The sequence below is a fragment of the Sarcophilus harrisii genome, chromosome 1, assembly GCF_902635505.1.
Source record: "Sarcophilus harrisii chromosome 1, mSarHar1.11, whole genome shotgun sequence".
Classification (NCBI taxonomy): domain Eukaryota; kingdom Metazoa; phylum Chordata; class Mammalia; order Dasyuromorphia; family Dasyuridae; genus Sarcophilus; species Sarcophilus harrisii.
Window position 1 is genome coordinate 431,561,827 of NC_045426.1, and position 18,556 is coordinate 431,580,382.

The 18,556-nt window shown below is 32.9% G+C and overlaps 1 protein-coding gene across 10 annotated transcripts in view; it reads right to left on the bottom strand.

Annotated features, from left to right (window-relative positions):
* The window catches only part of RALYL (RALY RNA binding protein like), an 803,768-nt gene that overhangs the window by 28,688 nt on the left and 756,524 nt on the right, over positions 1–18,556 (bottom strand). For 6 of the 10 annotated variants that reach the window (XM_031946214.1, XM_031946217.1, XM_031946211.1 and 3 more), the window contains one exon: positions 11,728–11,927. The exons of 1 other annotated variant lie outside the window; for it this stretch is intronic. In XM_031946214.1, coding sequence (XP_031802074.1) covers positions 11,728–11,927 — 200 coding nt within the window. The remainder of the gene's footprint in view (positions 1–11,727; positions 11,928–18,556) is intronic. 3 more of the 10 variants (XM_031946219.1, XM_031946215.1, XM_031946216.1) reach the window with 2 other exon arrangements.

Consider the following 18,556-nt stretch of genomic DNA (forward strand, 5'->3'; position numbering starts at 1 on the left):
ATGTTCCTCCTCTGAACTCTGGCTTACTTACCTTTTATCTATATTTCCTTGCCCTTCTCTTTCCTCTCTCAGTTTGGAGGGGAGGACATGGAAGGGAGAGAAGCAAGACTGAGCTACTTCAGTTAAGCTCATTTGCAAAAACCAGATGTAAACTCTTTGTACAGCAAGAAAATTGTTACAACTGTGGAGGAATACACTTTTTTTTAGTCAATCCTTGTTATAATCATTCCTACTTTCTTTTGAACTGGTAAATAGAAAGAAAGATTAAACAAAGAAACCTATTTTCTGACAAGAGTCCTTTATGAAAGCCACATAATTCAATTAAAGTCTACACATTGAAATGACCTTAAGTCATTCTTATTGCAAATACAAAAACCTAAAAAACGTCCCATACTTCATTTATCATCTTGCCCTGGATTCCTTTTGTAATTAAAGTTGAAGGTCTGACTATTTACTACTTATCTCTAATCCTGTCCTGTAGGTATAATGATTTAGTATTCTGAACCCAAAATTGGACATGTTATTGGATAAAGGCTGTTCCTTCTGCAAAGTCCTAAAAAATGTACACTTTTCTTTACATCAATTAACAAGCATTTATTATGCATCTACTCTATGCCTAGGACTATGCTAGGCAGTGGGGATATAAATATAACAATGAAACATCTGTGAACTCAAGGAGCTTATGTTTTACTAAGTTGGATACTATGTGTAATACAAGATATAAGGATAGAGACCTGATCTGTGATTTCATTGATCTTATGGAATTTCCTGATGGAGGAACTCCTTCATCCAAAACAGGTCAGGAGTTTTCTTTGCAATTTATGGTCTTAGTGAGTTGCCTGGATCACTGAGCTGTTAAGGGACTTGTTCAGGGTCACACATCCAGAATTTATCAAAGGCTGGACTTCAACCCAGGCCCTTCCTGATACTGAGTCTTTTCTTTTATTTAGTGATATCAGTTCTAAAGCAGGTTTTATTGTGAATGACTAAAGAACTTAATTTTAGGGAAATGATTTAATTTTAATCAAATCTCTAAGTGCTACTCTCAATGTTTCCCCCCCCCACTTCCTTTATGATATCCCTTGTTTTTATACTTGATGTTCTATGTTTTGCTTACTTGTAAAAGTGAAGCAATATTTTAAAATGTCTGTAGATTTTAACTATTCTCTGAGCATTTAAATAGCCTTGAGTTAAACTATCACTCTTCAACTGTGGTAAAAACCAGAGAATCCCTCAATAAATGTTTTTTTTTTTTTTTAAAGAATTAGAAATATAGGAAAAGCCCTCATAAATAATTTCATGCTGTTACAATAATGAAAGTCATGGGTGATATAAAAAATTAGTCATCAGTTTTACTTTGATCCCTAAGCAGTATAACTTTTAAAACTCTATTTTACTTAAAAGCATCAACAACAACAACGCAAAAGCCTTTGTTTCATTTTCCTTAGGATCCTTTTTTTATTGTTCCATTTTGCCACAGTATCATTTCAGCTAAATAAAATACAGGTTATCATTCTCCCCACATCACCCCACATTGAAAACATATTGTGAGATCAGAAGATTGTCTGGATTAGAATTTCTGAAGCTCTCTACACTGGATTTAAAGAAAGATTTTATTTTATTTGGCTGTAGGCTCTGAGTTTATAGTTCTGCTTTTCAAACTCATCAGAGACAGACTTTAATTTGCATTTCTAAGCCAGGGTTCTTCAAGTCTCCAAACATTTACAGAAAAATAAAAGTTTCTATTTCACTTGTATTTATACATAAACTTTATTTTTTTCAAATATCTGCCACTTTTTTAACCTTTGCATTTCTCTTTTTTTTTTAATTTCTGGATTTATTTTTATTTGTTTTTATTTTTTGGTTATAGAAATTCCAGTTTGGGGAAAAAAAACAACTTATCTTCTCTTTTAGTTTTCTAACTCCTTCTGGCTTGACTAATTTACATTAGACCACTTCATGTCTGCATTTTTATTACACCTGGGAAGGAATAATGCATAATTATTGAAAACTAACTGAACAGAGTATTGACTTTGATATAGTAGTGTTAAGTGTCCATGGCCTCCTGAGTTTCTTAGATTTTACTGATTATATGCTTGACTAGGTAAACAAGTTCTAAAGTAAAAATTGTGCTTTTTCCCCTTTCTTTTTTATTTTTAGACTTATCCTCTGATTGGGGGATTCAATACATTTCCCAAGTCAGAGGGTAGGTTAAAAATATTATTTATAACACAATTTGTAGTGTACAGTAACTTCCAAGGGAAAATACAGGGAATATGTCTCCATTAAAATTTTACTGCAATAGCACACCATGGGATAGAGGTGAACCTAGGTTCTTGAAGACTGGAATAGTAGAAGGTAAGCTGTTGTAGATCCAACCGAGTTAGAAAGGTTTCAAGTATAGGATAAGTGAAGTTAGAACTAACTAATCAATCAAGAAACATTTATTCAGTGCCCATTATGTACCAAGCATGGGAGATACAAATACAGAAATGTTTTCACAGAAGCTTATGTTCTAAAGGGGAAAACACACACACACACACACACACACATACTTAAAATAAGAATCTATAGAATATAGACAAAAATACAAAGTAATTCTGGTGGGGGAGACAACAGCTTGGGGAACTGGGAAGTTTTATGTAGAATAGTGATTCTTACCCTGGGTCTTCAAGCTGGCTCCCATGGATGGATTTCAGGGAGATCTATGAACTTAGAATGTATAAAAATATTATTTTTTACCGAACCCCAACTAACTCTTTTACTCTGAATATGAACAAAAATCCAAAATAGTACTGGACATTATCAGACTGCCAAAGGTGTTCATGATACAAAAAATGTTAACTCTTTTGACATTAGAGAAGATGGCATTGGAGTTGAGCTATAGAAGAAATGAAAGGTCCAAAAAGATGCTAAAAGAGGAATCACATTTCAATCATGAGGGCAGCCCATGAAAGACTGAGATGAAATATCTAGTATAAGAAATAGCAAGCAAGGCAGTTTGTCTGGACCAGAGTGCATGAAAAAGGAGAACATTTAATAAGAAGGAAAAATTGTCTGAAGCCAGGTTGTGAAGGTAATTAAATGCCAGTTCAAGGAGTTTATGGTTGATCCTAGAGAGAACTGTGAGCCACTAGAATGTAGTAAGAAAGATACCAGTACTATTTAGTGATTATTTTGGCAGCTGTGTAGGGGTTGGATTGGAAAAGGAAGACACAAGGCAGAAAACCTGTTGCAGAAGGGGAAGGAGAAGATAAGGGAATAAACAGATCCAATGCCTACTATGTACTGGGCACTTTACTAATATTATCTTATTTGATATAATTAGGAGGCTCTTCTAATAGTCCAGGGAAAAAAATAAACTAAATGTGAAAAGAGTTACCATCAGAAGGTTAGTCTCTAGTTCTTGTTTTTTAATTGATCACAACAACTCATGAAGGCATCTGCTAACTATGGAAGAGGGTACTGTAAAATCCTACATCTTTTGAAATAAGTTGTGAATGGAAATTTATAATTTGGTTGATATGCAATTGGAGGACCAATAGACTTGTACAATCTTTATCTTTCAGTATGTAGAATTACATTTTCTATTCAAATAACAGGATTTTTATTGTTTTTTTTATATCATTTGTGTCATATTTATATCATTCAGCTCATTCAGGACCTTAGTCTTCTACTGATATTCTTAAAGGTCTGTGATACTCATTTATATTCATCTTTTCTCCTACTTCCATTTGGTACACAGTCTATTAAACTTTTAGTCTTCTCTATGTAGCCACATTTGTATTTTTTATATGGCTCCCCCATTTTTTTCAGTATAGCTATGATTCAGAGCATTATCATGAGAAACTCACTATTTACAACATTCTGTTATTCTTCAGCCTACTACCCTATTTAGAATTACTAGCTAAGTATCATTGCTATCTTTTCTTTTAATGTTTTTTTGAAGTATATTTCTAATATCCGGATTTACATGTTTGATTTCACATAAACTAAGGAAATAATTTAATAAATGAGATGAAAGTAGGATTGCAATTGGACAGCACTGTCTAGTGTCTGGACCATTGCATAATCTAAATAACTATTGTGAAAGTAAATTTATTTTAAATTAACACCCAATGTTGGATTCTAAAGCTAATTTTGCTTTAAATCTTTTTTAAAAATTAATATAGCTCAATTAATTTGGAAACTAAACTAAGATCTATTCACATATAATATGAGAAAAATGCAGGCAAATTCTTATTCACTGAGAAATTCAGTGGATATTCACAGTATTCATTGTAACATACAAGCATCCTAAGATTCTTCAAGTTTGTTAAATCAAGAAATATTAAAAACAATTGTGGTGTCATATGTGAATTTATCCAACTGTTTCTTCTATTTCTGCCTGCCACATTAAAGAAAATATAGTATAATGGAATGAATACTCTATTAAAATCAGAGATTCTCGGTTCTACTGGTAACTAGACAATAAACCTTTCTAATCCTCAGTCAGTGTCTCTCTGGGTTCTCTCTGGATCTATAAAACTGAAGAACTGTACTAGCTCATCTCTAAAATCAGTTCCTTCTTAAAACATCTATGATCTTATGACTTCATTCCATTTATTAAACTATTTCCTTAGGTTATGTGGAATTAGACATGAACCCTATGTATTAGAAATGTAAATTCAACAATTTAAAAGAAAAAGATGATTATGATACTTAACCATGGATTCTAAATAGGGTGGTTGGTTGAAGAATTATTCAACCAACCACTCTATTTAGAAACAGTGAATTTCTGATGAAATTTGATGTTATCTGATGATAACATTTTGAATCATACCTAGATTGAAGAAAATGGAGAGTCATGGAAACATACAAATGTGGTTACATGCAGAGGTCTAATTTAATATTCTATGTATAAACATTGGAAATTAAGAGGCACACATAACTAAAGATAAGTGCAATTGAATGTCATAGAACTATAAGATTGGCAGGACAAGGTTAAGATCCTACATGAGTTGGAATTTGCAGCAGATAACTAAAGACAATAGAAAAAGATTTCTTTTTAAAAAATTGCCACAAGTTGTTCAGAGCAAGGAAGACATATAAAGTTATAGGCCACCGTGTCTCATGAAGTGGGAGTAATCTGTAAATGTTTGTAATGTAAAAACAAAGTACATTAATAAAACTTAAGAAATGGATGGCTACCATTAGCAAGATTAAGGAGAAGCAAATTCAAAAATGATTTTTAAGTACTTGAGGACTTCAATAAATGATTATATATCACTATGATGAAAGAAAATACATTATAATGCACATTTAATGTGGTATTCTAGAGCCACATTATGCTATTTGTTTTTAATAAAAAAAAAACTTTGGATATGAGAGCTCTACACTACATTTTGCATTAGTGTGCTGAAGATTTTCTGTTCTATTTTAGACAGTTCATGGAATTATCTTGGGTTAATTGTTCAAATACTACAAAATCTAATCTTTTTCAATATTATAAATTCACATAGGAATAATGGAAATATTTAATGATATTTTATTCCATATTTGAAAATTTAAAATAATGGTACAATTAAATGACAATCAACAAAATCTTTTCAAAACTCTTATTATGTGCTCATTAGTGGGAATAAAAAAGTGAAGCCAAAAACATTTTCTGCCTTTAAAAAAATTCTAATTGGTGGGGGGAAACAATGTGTAAATAGCTAAGTACATAAAAGATGCATACAGAATAGATGGAAGTTAACCAGTAAAAGGAAGTTAGTAAGAACTTGGAGGATTCAGAATGCCTTTCCTTCAGAAAACAGGATTCGAGTTAGCCTTGGAAGAAACCAGGGAAAGTAAGGGCAAAAGTGAGGAACAAGTAGCTGAATTATAGTGTTTGGAGGGCAGTGAAGACAAAAAAGATGGATAGTGTCTAGGCTTTTAAGGGCTTTAAATAGAAATTAGGAAGAAATTACTGGAGTTCTTTGAATAGGGAATAGGGAGGGAAAGAGAAAGAAGAGGTGAGCAAAGAGACAGAGACACAGAGAAAGACAGAAAGAGACAAAGGGGCAGAATGAGAGAGACAGAGACAGAGACAGAGACAGAGAAAGAGAATTTATTTTCCATTCTTCAACAGAAGTCCAAAGGGAAGAAGTTTGAAGAGTTCTGATAAATAAAACTTTTATGTTTTACAATAGTTCTTTATTACTTCCATCTTTTCTGCCAAGAAAATAGTTTTTAGACTTAGAAAGTGAAAAGACTAAGAAGAAATTGTAGCCAATATAAGTGAAAAATACTACCAAGATACTCCACTGCTCTAAATGAATTCAGATCTCTTGATGTAGAGTTATATCTCTAGGTGAAAAAAGAACCTTGTGAATGGTGATCATTCTTGTTATCATTGTGATATGTGAATGTTATCATTGAATCCCTATGCTTTAAAAATAGGGAAAACTAAAGAGATATTACAAGGTTAGGCAAAGTCAAATATCCTAATTTTCATGAAGGAAAAAAGGTACATTCATTTAAGAAACTATAGACATTACTCCTGGGTAAAAGTACAATATTAATAATGAAATATTATCACTGAAATACAGCAAATTATGGGTGGAGGCAGGGTTTGGGGGGCTCAGAGCTAATTTATCATTAGACAAATCTGTACAACTACAGAGCTTGGATTGATGACTAAGAACTATTATTCAAGGAGGGATAAAGTTGGCAGAAGATGTTGTTTCTTCAAGAAACAGAGAGCTTGTGTCTCTTTAGAATTTTTGCATCATGATATGCATGTACAAAGTGCCAGAGTGAGTTTGAAACTCTCCTGCTGTTGAACAGGATAAGGACAATGACCAGTGGTTAAACACATTTACAACTACTTGCTGGACACATCCAATTGGATGTCCCACCAGGACCTCAAACTCTACATATCTGAAATGCAATTTATTATCTTCTTCTCAGAGTTTTCTCCCTCTTCTGACTTCTGTATTATATTTTGGTTAATGAAATCATTATCCTTTCATTCACCTAGACTTGACACTTGAGTGATCCCTATATCTTCCTTTTTTCTCATTTTCTTATAGCAATTACTTGACAGATCTTATTGATTTGATCTTCACTGAAACTGTTACTCCTTACTCTCTCACATAGCTACCATTCTAATTCAGGATCTTTCACTTTTTCCCTGGACTATTATTATCATTTCTTAACTAATTTCCTTTCCTCTAATTTCTCCTTTGAAATTTGCCCTTCTCATACCTGCCAAGCTAATTTTCTAATGCACATAATATATTTCTCAAAAATCTTTAGAGCCTTCTTTCTTCCATTAGATTAAATACAAATCAACATGTAAAATCACTATCTGGTCATTTTCCAAACATATCATACTACTCCCCTTCATGCAGCCTACATTCAACTCAAACTGAATTTAGGGCTGGTCTCAGATTCTGTTTGGTACTCTCCCTACCTCTGCGCATTCACTCATGGTGTTCCCTAGCATCTAAATTGTATTAGTTCATACTGATGCTCCCACTGAAAATAAACTTTTCCTCTTCATATTTTCATAGCATATTGTCATATTTTGTCTTATATAAAAATCGCTTGTGCATATATTAAATTCAATATATTAGATTAAAACTTTTTCAGAGTAGGGACTGTTATTTTTCAACTTTTTTTTATCACAAGTGCCAATCATAGCATGTTGCCCAGAGTATAAAATTAATAAATATTTTTAATGGAAATGAATGGAATAAGTATCTCAATTTACAAAGTCTTTTAAACTGTAATATTATACTTTCTATAACATGAGAATGTGGGTAGCACAAGTACAATTTCCTGATTTCAAAGCGGGGAAATTAAGGCTGAAAGGCTTCCTTCCTAGCTAATGTAGCTTAGAACTGGGATTCAGAATTCCATTTTTTTATTCCAAGTATGTTTCTGTTCCCATTATATCTTGCTTTCAATTTGCTTCATCTGCAAGTCTAAGTTAGTGGTTTAGAGTTCCTTCAAATATGCAGAGATGTATGACAATTCTGTAAGCTCAGGTGATTTACTGTTCATTTATGATGGCTGCATGATTACTCAGTAGATAGTATATAGGCCAAGGTATTACTCATTCTAGCTTGACAATCTATTCCACATTCCTTCATAATTAGTCTTATTTTGATTGTGTCTACTCAGCAAGAAAAGGAATAATTAATCAGAAGAACAATTCATAAAAGTTAGAATTCTCTTGGCATTCTTAAGCCACTGATTTTTTTTTTTCTTTATATGGCTTACATTGCAAGTGAGATGACATAACCTAGTTCATTTCAAATGCAATGGCTCTTGTCTCAGCCTGAGTGCTTATGTAAATTGTTTTTTCACTCCTTCTAGAGGTTTGGTTGGTTTTGGGGATTCAGCCTGAAAATGTAGTTGGTTCTTGAAATTCTTTTATATCCCTTTTCTAGTTTATGTGAAGTGTGACAAATGTGGATTTGAAAATGTTTGTTATGTTTTACACAAACTAGAAAATTTATGGGAATTTATAGGATTTGAAGTATAATCAAAAATCCTCATCTTTCAGAATTGTTCTTGTAGTATTTTTACTAATATAATTCTGTCAATTTGGAGTGCTTCTTCTCTATTCCTCTGGATCTATTTGAATCTTATTTATCACTGAAGGTCCAATTTATGGCATCTCTTCTATGGAGCCTTACATGCTTTAGCATTTATTTTTAGTCTTACATTGCTTTAAATTTTGTATTTATCTTTTAGGGTCTTTTATTGTTAGTTCTCTTTTCTTATGTCTATACCTTATTTTTCAATGTAAGTAGATAATTCCTTGAAGTCAGAATTTTTGCCATATATACATTTATATTTTCCACTGGGCTTTTACACATTCTTCTTCATTTAGTAGGTGCTCTGTAAATGACTTGATATATAAATAGAAAAGGTGTGGTGCTGGTGTAATAGATCATCCCATGTTTGTTTATTGTGCACCTCTCTATTGTTCTTCTTCTTCATCATCATCATCATCATCATCATCTTCTTTTTTCTTCTCTTTCTCCCCCTTCTCTTCCTTTCTTCTCTGCTGCTTCTTTCTTTTCTTCTTCCTTGTCCTCTTCCATTTCTTCTTCCTCCTCTTCCTTCTTCTTGTTCTTCCTCCTTCTTGTCCTTTTTCTTCTTCTGCCTTCATCATAATCATATTATCATCATCTGAATTTGTCAAATCTAATCTAAACTAAGATTTAAGAACAACGAATTTAATAGATGTATCTTACAAAAAAAATCAATTTTCAAGCTTTGTGTAAACAAAAGTATATGAATATTGAGACAGTGAAAACTATCTATATAACCTCCCTATTATCTATTTGCTATTGGAATTGTTCTGAAGATGCCTACATTATATGTTTATATACATAAAAAACATTGCAATATTTTAAATCAATTTTAAAAATCAGTTGTCCACTTGTACAATAATCTATAGAACATAAATATAATATAATAATAACATGATAGTGATTCATTCTAGTAATGTTTCATTTTGTACTCCAATAAAAAGATGAAAATGAGGTTATTATTAATAATAAGAAAACTCATATGTGTATAACATTTAAAGATTTGCAAAGTTTTCCCCTTATGACAATCTTTTAAAGCAAGATGTATTATTGATATGCGGTGTGGTTCAATGGCATTTGTCCATTCAATGGACAAGGCATTTGTCATACTTCACATAAACTAGAAAAGGGATATGCAGTGTGGCTCAATGTAAAAAAAAAAATTGAATTTCAAATAAAAAAAAAATCTGGGCTCTATTCCTGGTTCTGCTACTTACTGACTGTGTGATCTTGGTCAAATAATTTCCATTTAGTTTCTTCATCTATAACAAGAGAAGTTTGGACGAGATTACCTCTGAGCTCTCTTCAACTTCTTGACCTATGACCCTAAAATCTTGTATAAAGTCAGGTGGCAAAATCACAACTATAGAATCAGAATTTTTCAATTAGAAAGGATGTTTTCTTGTTCAGTATCTTCATTTTACATATGAAGAAATTGATAATTCATTCACTGAAATCAATGATCAATTCAAAGAATTATATTTCATCTCTTAAGATCCTTCTTTTATTAGTAATTTTCTGTGATCTAATCAAAGATGTGTTTGGAGCTGGCTTATTTCAACTCATGCAAGCTAATTATTAAAATTTCAGTGTAAGCATTTATATCTCAGATGTAGGCAAATATTAAAAATCAAGGATTCATCTATTGTTTTGTTGATTATCTGGACTAAAGAAAGTGATGGAGAAAATGTTAATAAAACAGATTAAACTTAAAAGTGTGTTATGTACATAGTTTTCTCCTCTGGAGAGCCAGTTGTTAAATATTTACCAGAACATCTGCCAAGGTTTTTAACTCAGTTGTTTTCTAAATATGAAATGGATTTTCTTTAAGTTTGGATAGTAAATTAGTGTCCATCGGGGGATAGCAATGCAGATCTGCTGACTTAATATTTTCTAGAAATAAACCTAACGTTGATGTATCTATTAACTGAACTTACCTTCCCAAACAAATAGCAAACATAAGATAATAGCTAATTTGTATAGTACTTTAAGATTAGCAAAGCACTTTATGTGAGATATCTCATAAATCAAATAACTCTATGAAATAGGTGCTATTACTTTTCCCATTTTATAGTTGAGAGAACTGAGGTAAATAAAGGTTAAATGATTTGCTTGGAATCATATAGCTAGAGTGTGAGGCAGAATTTAAAATTCAAGTCTTCCTGACTCCAAGCCTGGCCACTCTAAACACTCTGCCATCTAGCTGTCTAGAACATATACCTTCTCTATAGCCCCTCCTTTGTATTAGTTGGGTCCTTAAGAAATTTGTATATAATGCCATGATAAATAAAATTAGACAAAGAGCTTCATCAACAGGTGTTTCTGGGTTCCAGGCTTTAAGAATGGCCATGAAATGAAGGAGTTAAAAAGTGAATTTATATGCTGAAACATTAAAATGAAAGAAATGATTTAGCCTGAAGGAAAAAAAAAGGGAAGTGAGATCTGAGCTTTGGGTAAAAAAAAAAAAAAGTCTATAAGGCACATTTACAAACAGTACCATGGCATTCACTATAGCCAGAGACCTAAATAAATCATCTTTATCCACATTATGTGAAGAATCATACTGGCTATATCAAATTTTTCAGCCTCAGTGAAAATGATGACTCCAGTCGGTGGCATTATCCAGGATATGGGTAAGCAATGTATCCTTTTAGTATACGGTAAGTTATTTCAGGGATGTTTTATTAATCTGTAACATTTTAAATATTTCTGACTAATGAGAAATTCCATATGTGGCAGAGCAATAGTAGGAGCAGATATTTGTATGTGCCATTTGGGATTTGAGTCTCTTTTTCCCTTTTCTCTCCAGATAAAACCCCTGTTCTTCATTAATTAAATAGTTATCATCCACCATATGCAAAGGCTATCTGTGTGGATCTGGGTGAGATACTTAATCTCTGTCTGCTTCAGTTTGCTCAACTGTAAAATAGGGATAATAATAACATCTACCTCCAAGGGTTATTATGAGGATAAAATGATATAATATTGGCATAAAATTTTGCAAATCTTTAAGTGCTATATGAATGTTAGCTATTAAAAAATAGGTGAATAAGAGACAAGATTAAATTGTACTAACCCTGGTTTTAAAATGAAAAGGCCTTGGAAATCCCCATGTTAATTACATGAATATTTTAGATACTAAATATTGAATTCATACCAGCTCATTACTTCCATCTTCATCGAAGTCCTCCTCTATCCCATCAGTCATCTCTTCTCCATCTCCATCAGCATCTGGTCCTCCTTCAACAGGTTCTTCTGTAGAGTTATCTGCAGTCTCTGATACACATTCCTCTTGGTTCAACTCTATGTTATCTTCCATTTGCTTCTTCTGAGCTTCTGAAGGAAAAGAGCAAATGGCTACCTTTCATGGTTAATGGTCTGTTCTGATGAACCAAAAATATTTGAAGCAACATATTCTATAAAAGATGGTGCTGTATTGATAAAATGTGAATCTGATAATTTTTGTTTTTAGTTTTCTAGCCTGTGTTTTTCTTATTAAAGTGGACTTCAATATATCAATTATGTGCAACCACACTTAAATGGATTCAGGTATTTGTATTTTTAAATGTAGAACTTGTAAAATTCAGGGAAACAAAATAGTGGAGTTAGTGGCCCCTACGTGAGAGAAACCTTTCCATAAAGCAAATCATTCTGGGTAACATATACTTATAACTTATACCATTTAAAAATACAATCTTTTAATTGAATATGTACATTAGAGATGGAATGAAAGCAAAACAATAATGAGTAACGATGACATAAAAATAAATAGTAAACTCAGTGAAAAAAGTTGGAAAGCACACAGAGAAGACCAAACCTAAATAAGAGAGTCACACAAAAAAGAGGCTGAAGTAGTTAAATGTTAACCATTTACATTGTTGAGTTATTTTTCAGTTGTGTCTGACTATATTGGAGTTCTTTGCTTTTCTTCTCTAGCTCATTTTACAGATGAAAAAATTGAGGCACAAAACAGTTAAATGACTTGCCCAGAGTCAGATAGATAGTAAATGTCCAAGATCAGATTTGAACTCACAAAGATGAATCTTTCCAACACCAGGCCTGATGCTTTATCCACTGTGCCACCTAGATGCACCATGTTATACACACATATACACACATGTATATGTATATATACATACATATATTCACATATGTATATATTAACAATAACAAGAATTTCTATTTATATAGTTTTTGCAAAGTTCTTTCATGAGCAATTATAATCTCATTAGAATATTGTAATAATCATTAAAAATATTGTCCCCATTCAGCAGATGATAAAACTAAGATGAAGAAAAATCAAATGGTTTGCCAAAAGTCAAAGAGTAATAATTTACAAATGAGTCACAAGTATTAAAGGCAAAGTCTATGTGAAAATTAAATTTAAATAATATAGATTAAATTGGATATTTACTTATATTTTCCATTCCTAATCTCATTCATGCATGCTAAGAAGGGTCTTAATCATCACTAAATATATTAGAACATGCATATTTTATCTGTGATATTTTTATATGATATTTCTTTAATATATCTAGGATCATATCAGTTCCAACTCAGTAAGAATACTACTTTCGTTTAAATTTTTTTTACTATTGATGATATTTAATATTAGTTTTAATTGTGAGATTTTAAAAGTTTATTGCATTTTTGACATATTAAACATTTTTGATAGCCTTACTTTTCCTGATGTAAGTCAATAGAACAATGTAAAGCAGTTCATTAATACACAGCCTTTCAGAACTACAGTTAATATTCAAAACACATCTAATGGCTGATAATACCTCATATAGGAATATTACTGGAGAACTCTCTTAAAGTAAATCAGAATCCATTATATATGTTTCCTGCTTTACATTTAATAATTTAGTGAATTTTTAAATAAGCTATTTTTAAGGCTGAAGGAAACAGTGGTAGAATGATTGGCAACTAAATTTGTAAGGGGTTTGTGATCTTATTGATATTGATTTTCCCCTCTAACAAAGCAGTTCCTCTCCCAATTTTTTTCTTTCATCATGTGATTCTTGTCCTTGTCCTCCCTAAATCCTCTACAAGGGAAACACTCAACTTGGGGAGATCCTTCTTCTAGGAATCTTAATATTCTTCAGGCACAAAAGAAGCAGGCAGACTATACACTGGTTTACTTCTTATTATCATATATCTCATTGGAAATACATTTTATGCAACTTGTATACAATTACCTATTGTAAAATATTATAACCTGTTTAGTTCCATTTTGGTATACCCAGTGCTTTTTGAGTGAAAATGTAATTTTGACTGATCAAAGGTTGTGACATTCCCTGGTATATAGCAATATAGAATCTTTAGAAGAATTCTAAAGGTAAAAATGCCATCTCTTACACAATGCTTTCCTTGATCACCCATTACCACTTGTTTTTATTCCACTAAATCAGTGATTCTACTATTCTTTCAAACATTTTTAATGTGTCACATAAATACAAACTTGATTCTCTTGGCAAGTGAATGGTTCCTTTATGTTTTATCTTATATATTTCTAATCTAATTGAGCTCCTCAGACTATTCCTAATGTCTAAATATTGGTAGGGAAAAAGAGTTGTTTTTTTGACTTCACATACACATGGCTTCAAAGGAATGTCAAGCTTATATAATATTTTAAAAATTGTTTTGCCAATTAAGAAGTCAAACAAGAATGAATATAGTACTTTTGACAAAAATGGAATAATTGATTGAAGAAGATGATTTGAGAACTATCTATCTTAAAATACTTAGAAGAAATCCTGCATTGTTTTGGGCAGATCTTCTCTTGTGGATTTATGGGAGGACATGAAAAAGTATCTACTCTACTTAGTAGAGTAAGAATCCACAGAAAAGAGACAAAGCATGACGTCGTGAATATAGTTTTGGAGTTGGAGTCAGAAAGACCTGGATTTAAAAGTCATACTTCTTTCTTACCTTCATAAGATATATGATTTTGGGCCAGTCACGTAACCTTCTAAATCTCAGTTTCCTCCTCTGTTAAATGGGAATAGCCATTATAGTGTCTACTTCCAAAGCTTACTGTAGTGTTCAAATACTATAGAGATAGGAATGTACAAAGCTCTATGTAAACTTTGAAAAAATATTCAGGCTGTCCCAAAAATCTCAACCAAGTTTCTGTTCTAATAGATTAAAACTGCATTGAGACTTGTGGGATGACCTGCATAATTTTACCAGTACACATGTGATATTGTACACTCTGTGTAGATCTGTGTAGATCTATTGAACTACTGCAATACTGATAAATACACAAAGTATAAAGAAAGGTCTGTGTGTGAACTGGTTCTTGAAAGTGAAGTAGTCAGAAATGATGAATTTGAGGCCAAAAAAGCAGACAGTAGAATCAATATGTGTTCTCTAGCCAAAAGAATCTAAAAGAATTCCAAACATTTCATGGTTTCTGCAGGATTTCTCCAGCACTAACTTGTGTTAGAGCTTGGAGAGGAAATATTCTAGGTTGATATCCATCAAAGAAATAATACATGAAATTACATGTTATTTATTAAGTGTGATGAATAGCTTAATAAGCACTTTTATTTAAGAGGCACACTGGCATGACAAATTAAAATGTCTATGCAGGATGACAACTTTCAACTGAATAAATTATGCTTTCCATAGAGATAACTGATTACATTCATTTTGACTAAAAACTAATAGATTTTTTTTAGTAGTGTATCTTTTCTATTCATAATTTAAAAACACTTTGACATGACCTGCTTCCTCAAAGTTCTGGGTGATACTGTCTGCCTTTCTTATTTAATAAAATACAACCAAAATATTTGTTAAGGCTGTATACTAAGTGACAAGAGGAGATACATAGTTTAGATAAGACATGACTGCTACTGTTCATGCAGTTTATAGCTTAGTAAAAGAATAGGCATAAATGAATATTATCTTCATTATGATACTGAAGGTCACATAATATGTACATTACTAGAGTACAAAAATTGTGCTAGATGAGATCTTACAGAGAATGATAACGGGGAGGACTAGTGAAAAAGAGTGGCAATTGAACTGAGACTTGCAGAATAGACAGAACATATTTATAAGGGGATTGAAGACATTTTAGATATAAAAGAGTAAAAATACAAGAGCATGAAAGTATAAAAAATGTTGCAAGTAGTAGAACTGTGTTGGAAGAAGACTTTGGATTGCGTGTGATAGACAACTTTAGGAAGCTAGAGAAGACTTTTCAAGTGAAAAGCAAATGCTTAGGGGAGATTATTCTAGTAGTGGCATAAAGGATTAATTAGAGATAAGAGAGAGAAATGGAAGAACTAATAAAAGAATGAATAAATGAATGAAAAAACTTATTAAGCACTTGTTAAGTTTTTAACATCATACTAAGTGGCAAAGATATAAAAAGGAAAAAATAGGGCAATACTTGCTCTCAATGAGGCTATAATCCAATTTTGAGAGACAACACAAAAAATTTAGTAGCATGAATGACAGAAAGGCCTAGATGTCCAAAGTGTCCATCACAAATCAAATGAGAGTATCCGGAATCTAAAGTAAAGCTGAGAGCAACATTGAAGTACAGTGAAAGCAGGTATGACTTTTTTCAGGCGATTCTAATGTAGGTTATATTTGTTTTAATTGAGTTGGGAAACATGCATGCTTGTGTGTGTGTGTATGTATGTGTGAAAGAAATTGATAAAGAGACACACAGAGACAGAGAGAAAGACTAAGTGGGGAGAGGAGAAAGGGAGAGAGAGAGAGAGAGAGAGAGAGAGAGAGAGAGGAAGAAAGGGAGAAGGAAAAGGAGAAGAAGAAGAGGGAGAAAGGGAGAGGCAAAGGAGAGAGGAGAGGGAGAAAAAGAAGGAGAGGGAGAAGAAGAAAAGGGAAAAGGGAAGGAGAGGGAAAGAGATTGTGGGAAGTTGAAATGAGAAATTTTCTCCCAATGCATCTGGATCCTTTGTGCCATGTGAGAGCCTCTGTCAGAAGGGTCAGTGAAAATGAGAAAAGTGACCAAGAAATACAGAAGAATAAACGAAGGGAGTAGTTTCCTTTGAGCAAGGAGTGCTGAACCAAAAAGGACCCTGTAAGCTTCTCATGAGAACCTGAACTTAGCCTCACACACTAGATCAAAGTGACAAGCAAGAATGACCTTACCTATTTCTATTCTTCTGCTTACTTGGGCATCACACATGTGAGGTACTTCTACAGATAAAGTTAGTTATTGTTCTCTGAAAATATTGACCCTGAAAGGTCCCTTAAGCCCATTCCCATCATTATATGCATCCTGTTACTCCCACTATTGTATACATCCCAACTCATTCCCATCATTGTGTGCATCTGGTTATTACTTTAGGCTGTGAGAAATTTATAATTTTTTGGTCCTCTTTCCCTTGCTAGGGATTTTTTTTAATAATTAATTTTTCCCAATCACATGTAAAAACAATTTTAATGTTCTCCCTTCCCCAAATGTTGAGTCCCATATTCTTTCTTTCTCTCCTCTCCTCCCATTGAGAAGACAATTTGACATAAGTTATACATGCATAGTCTTGCAAAACACATTTTCATAGAAGTAATTCTGTAAAAGAAAATACAGACAAAAATCCCAAGAAAAATAAAGAAATAGTATCTGATGAAGATTTCTAATGTGAGTGGTGAAATAAATAGAAGTCACTTTTGTATCTTTAAAAGTGTCTTTTGTTTCTATTTATATCCAGTGTTACCTAGTTACATATTTCTTCACTAACACACATACACATACACACACACACATATTTTATATAATGGGGGCATGAATGTTCTTATCATTGAAGACATTTTGGTCAAGAGCATCCTTTGAAAAGTTCAATGAACTCCAAAACCAATTCAAGAAGAAAATAACAAGCCTACGTGGATCTTCCTATTCTCACTGAATTATAGTAACCAGCATGACTGACGAGGGGAAATCCCAAACTCTTTCTCTTTCTCTCTCTCTGACTTTGGGAATGAGCCATGAGGTAGAGCACTTGAGAAACTCCTTCAAGGAGACTTTCTCCTAAATTCTGCCACTGTAAAGACCCTGCCCGAGGACAAACAGCTTCATTCTGTTATCTAGGTGGGGCTGGTTGAGTCCTGAGCCAGAGAATTCCAACCCTATTCAATTGAAGATTTTCTATTTAATTACAGCTCAAACTCCACCCACCAGCCCCCATCGGGATGGGGAGCAGGCCTTGGCTTGTAGCTAAGGTTTCTTTAGGTCCTTGCAGAGGACCTATTATGCCATGCCAAGGAAACTCTCTCTCTTCCTAACAGCAAACTCTGCCTGCTGGAATATTCCCTTTCAGTGTTACCCTCTTTTTAGCCTCACCTATTTCCCTAATGAGACTTTATATCTCTCTGTCAGGATTTCTCTACTAGAAACTTTATTTCTTTGCAAGGTCCTTGCCACTAAGGAATTAAGCCTTTCTATTTATCCATAGCAAAAGCTGACTTCCCAGTGCTTATAATAAACTTCTTTTTATCAGTCTAGCTTTTTGGGTTTGTGAATTTCTCTGTGCCACCAGATGGGGGTTCCTACAACTCCCTTGCACAAATCCCAAGGGGATTTAGGGGAGCCAAACCTCTTCATTTGGTTCCCTGAACCCCGAACCTACCACTAACCTTTGTCATTTTACTCCCTGACCACCAGGAACCCTAACCTCATCAGGACCAAAGCAGAAAAAGAAAGATTTCTCTGCTTAAAGGACAAACATTTGTTCCAAAAAGCCAAGAAAGAAAAGAGTTGATAATTATATTTCTCTTCTGTTTTTTTTTTGTTTGTTTGTTTGTTTGTTTGGGGCAAGTCAATTGGGGTTAAGGGACTCAGCCAAGCTCACGCAGATAATGTGTTAAGTATCTGAGGCAGAATTTGAGCTCAATTCCATTGTGTCACCTAGCTATGCTGTAGCATTAAATTCCTAGTCATTTTATATCTTCGTGGAGGATTACTTTAGAAGCTTTACCTACTACAGAGACAAATGATATTATTTGCTGGG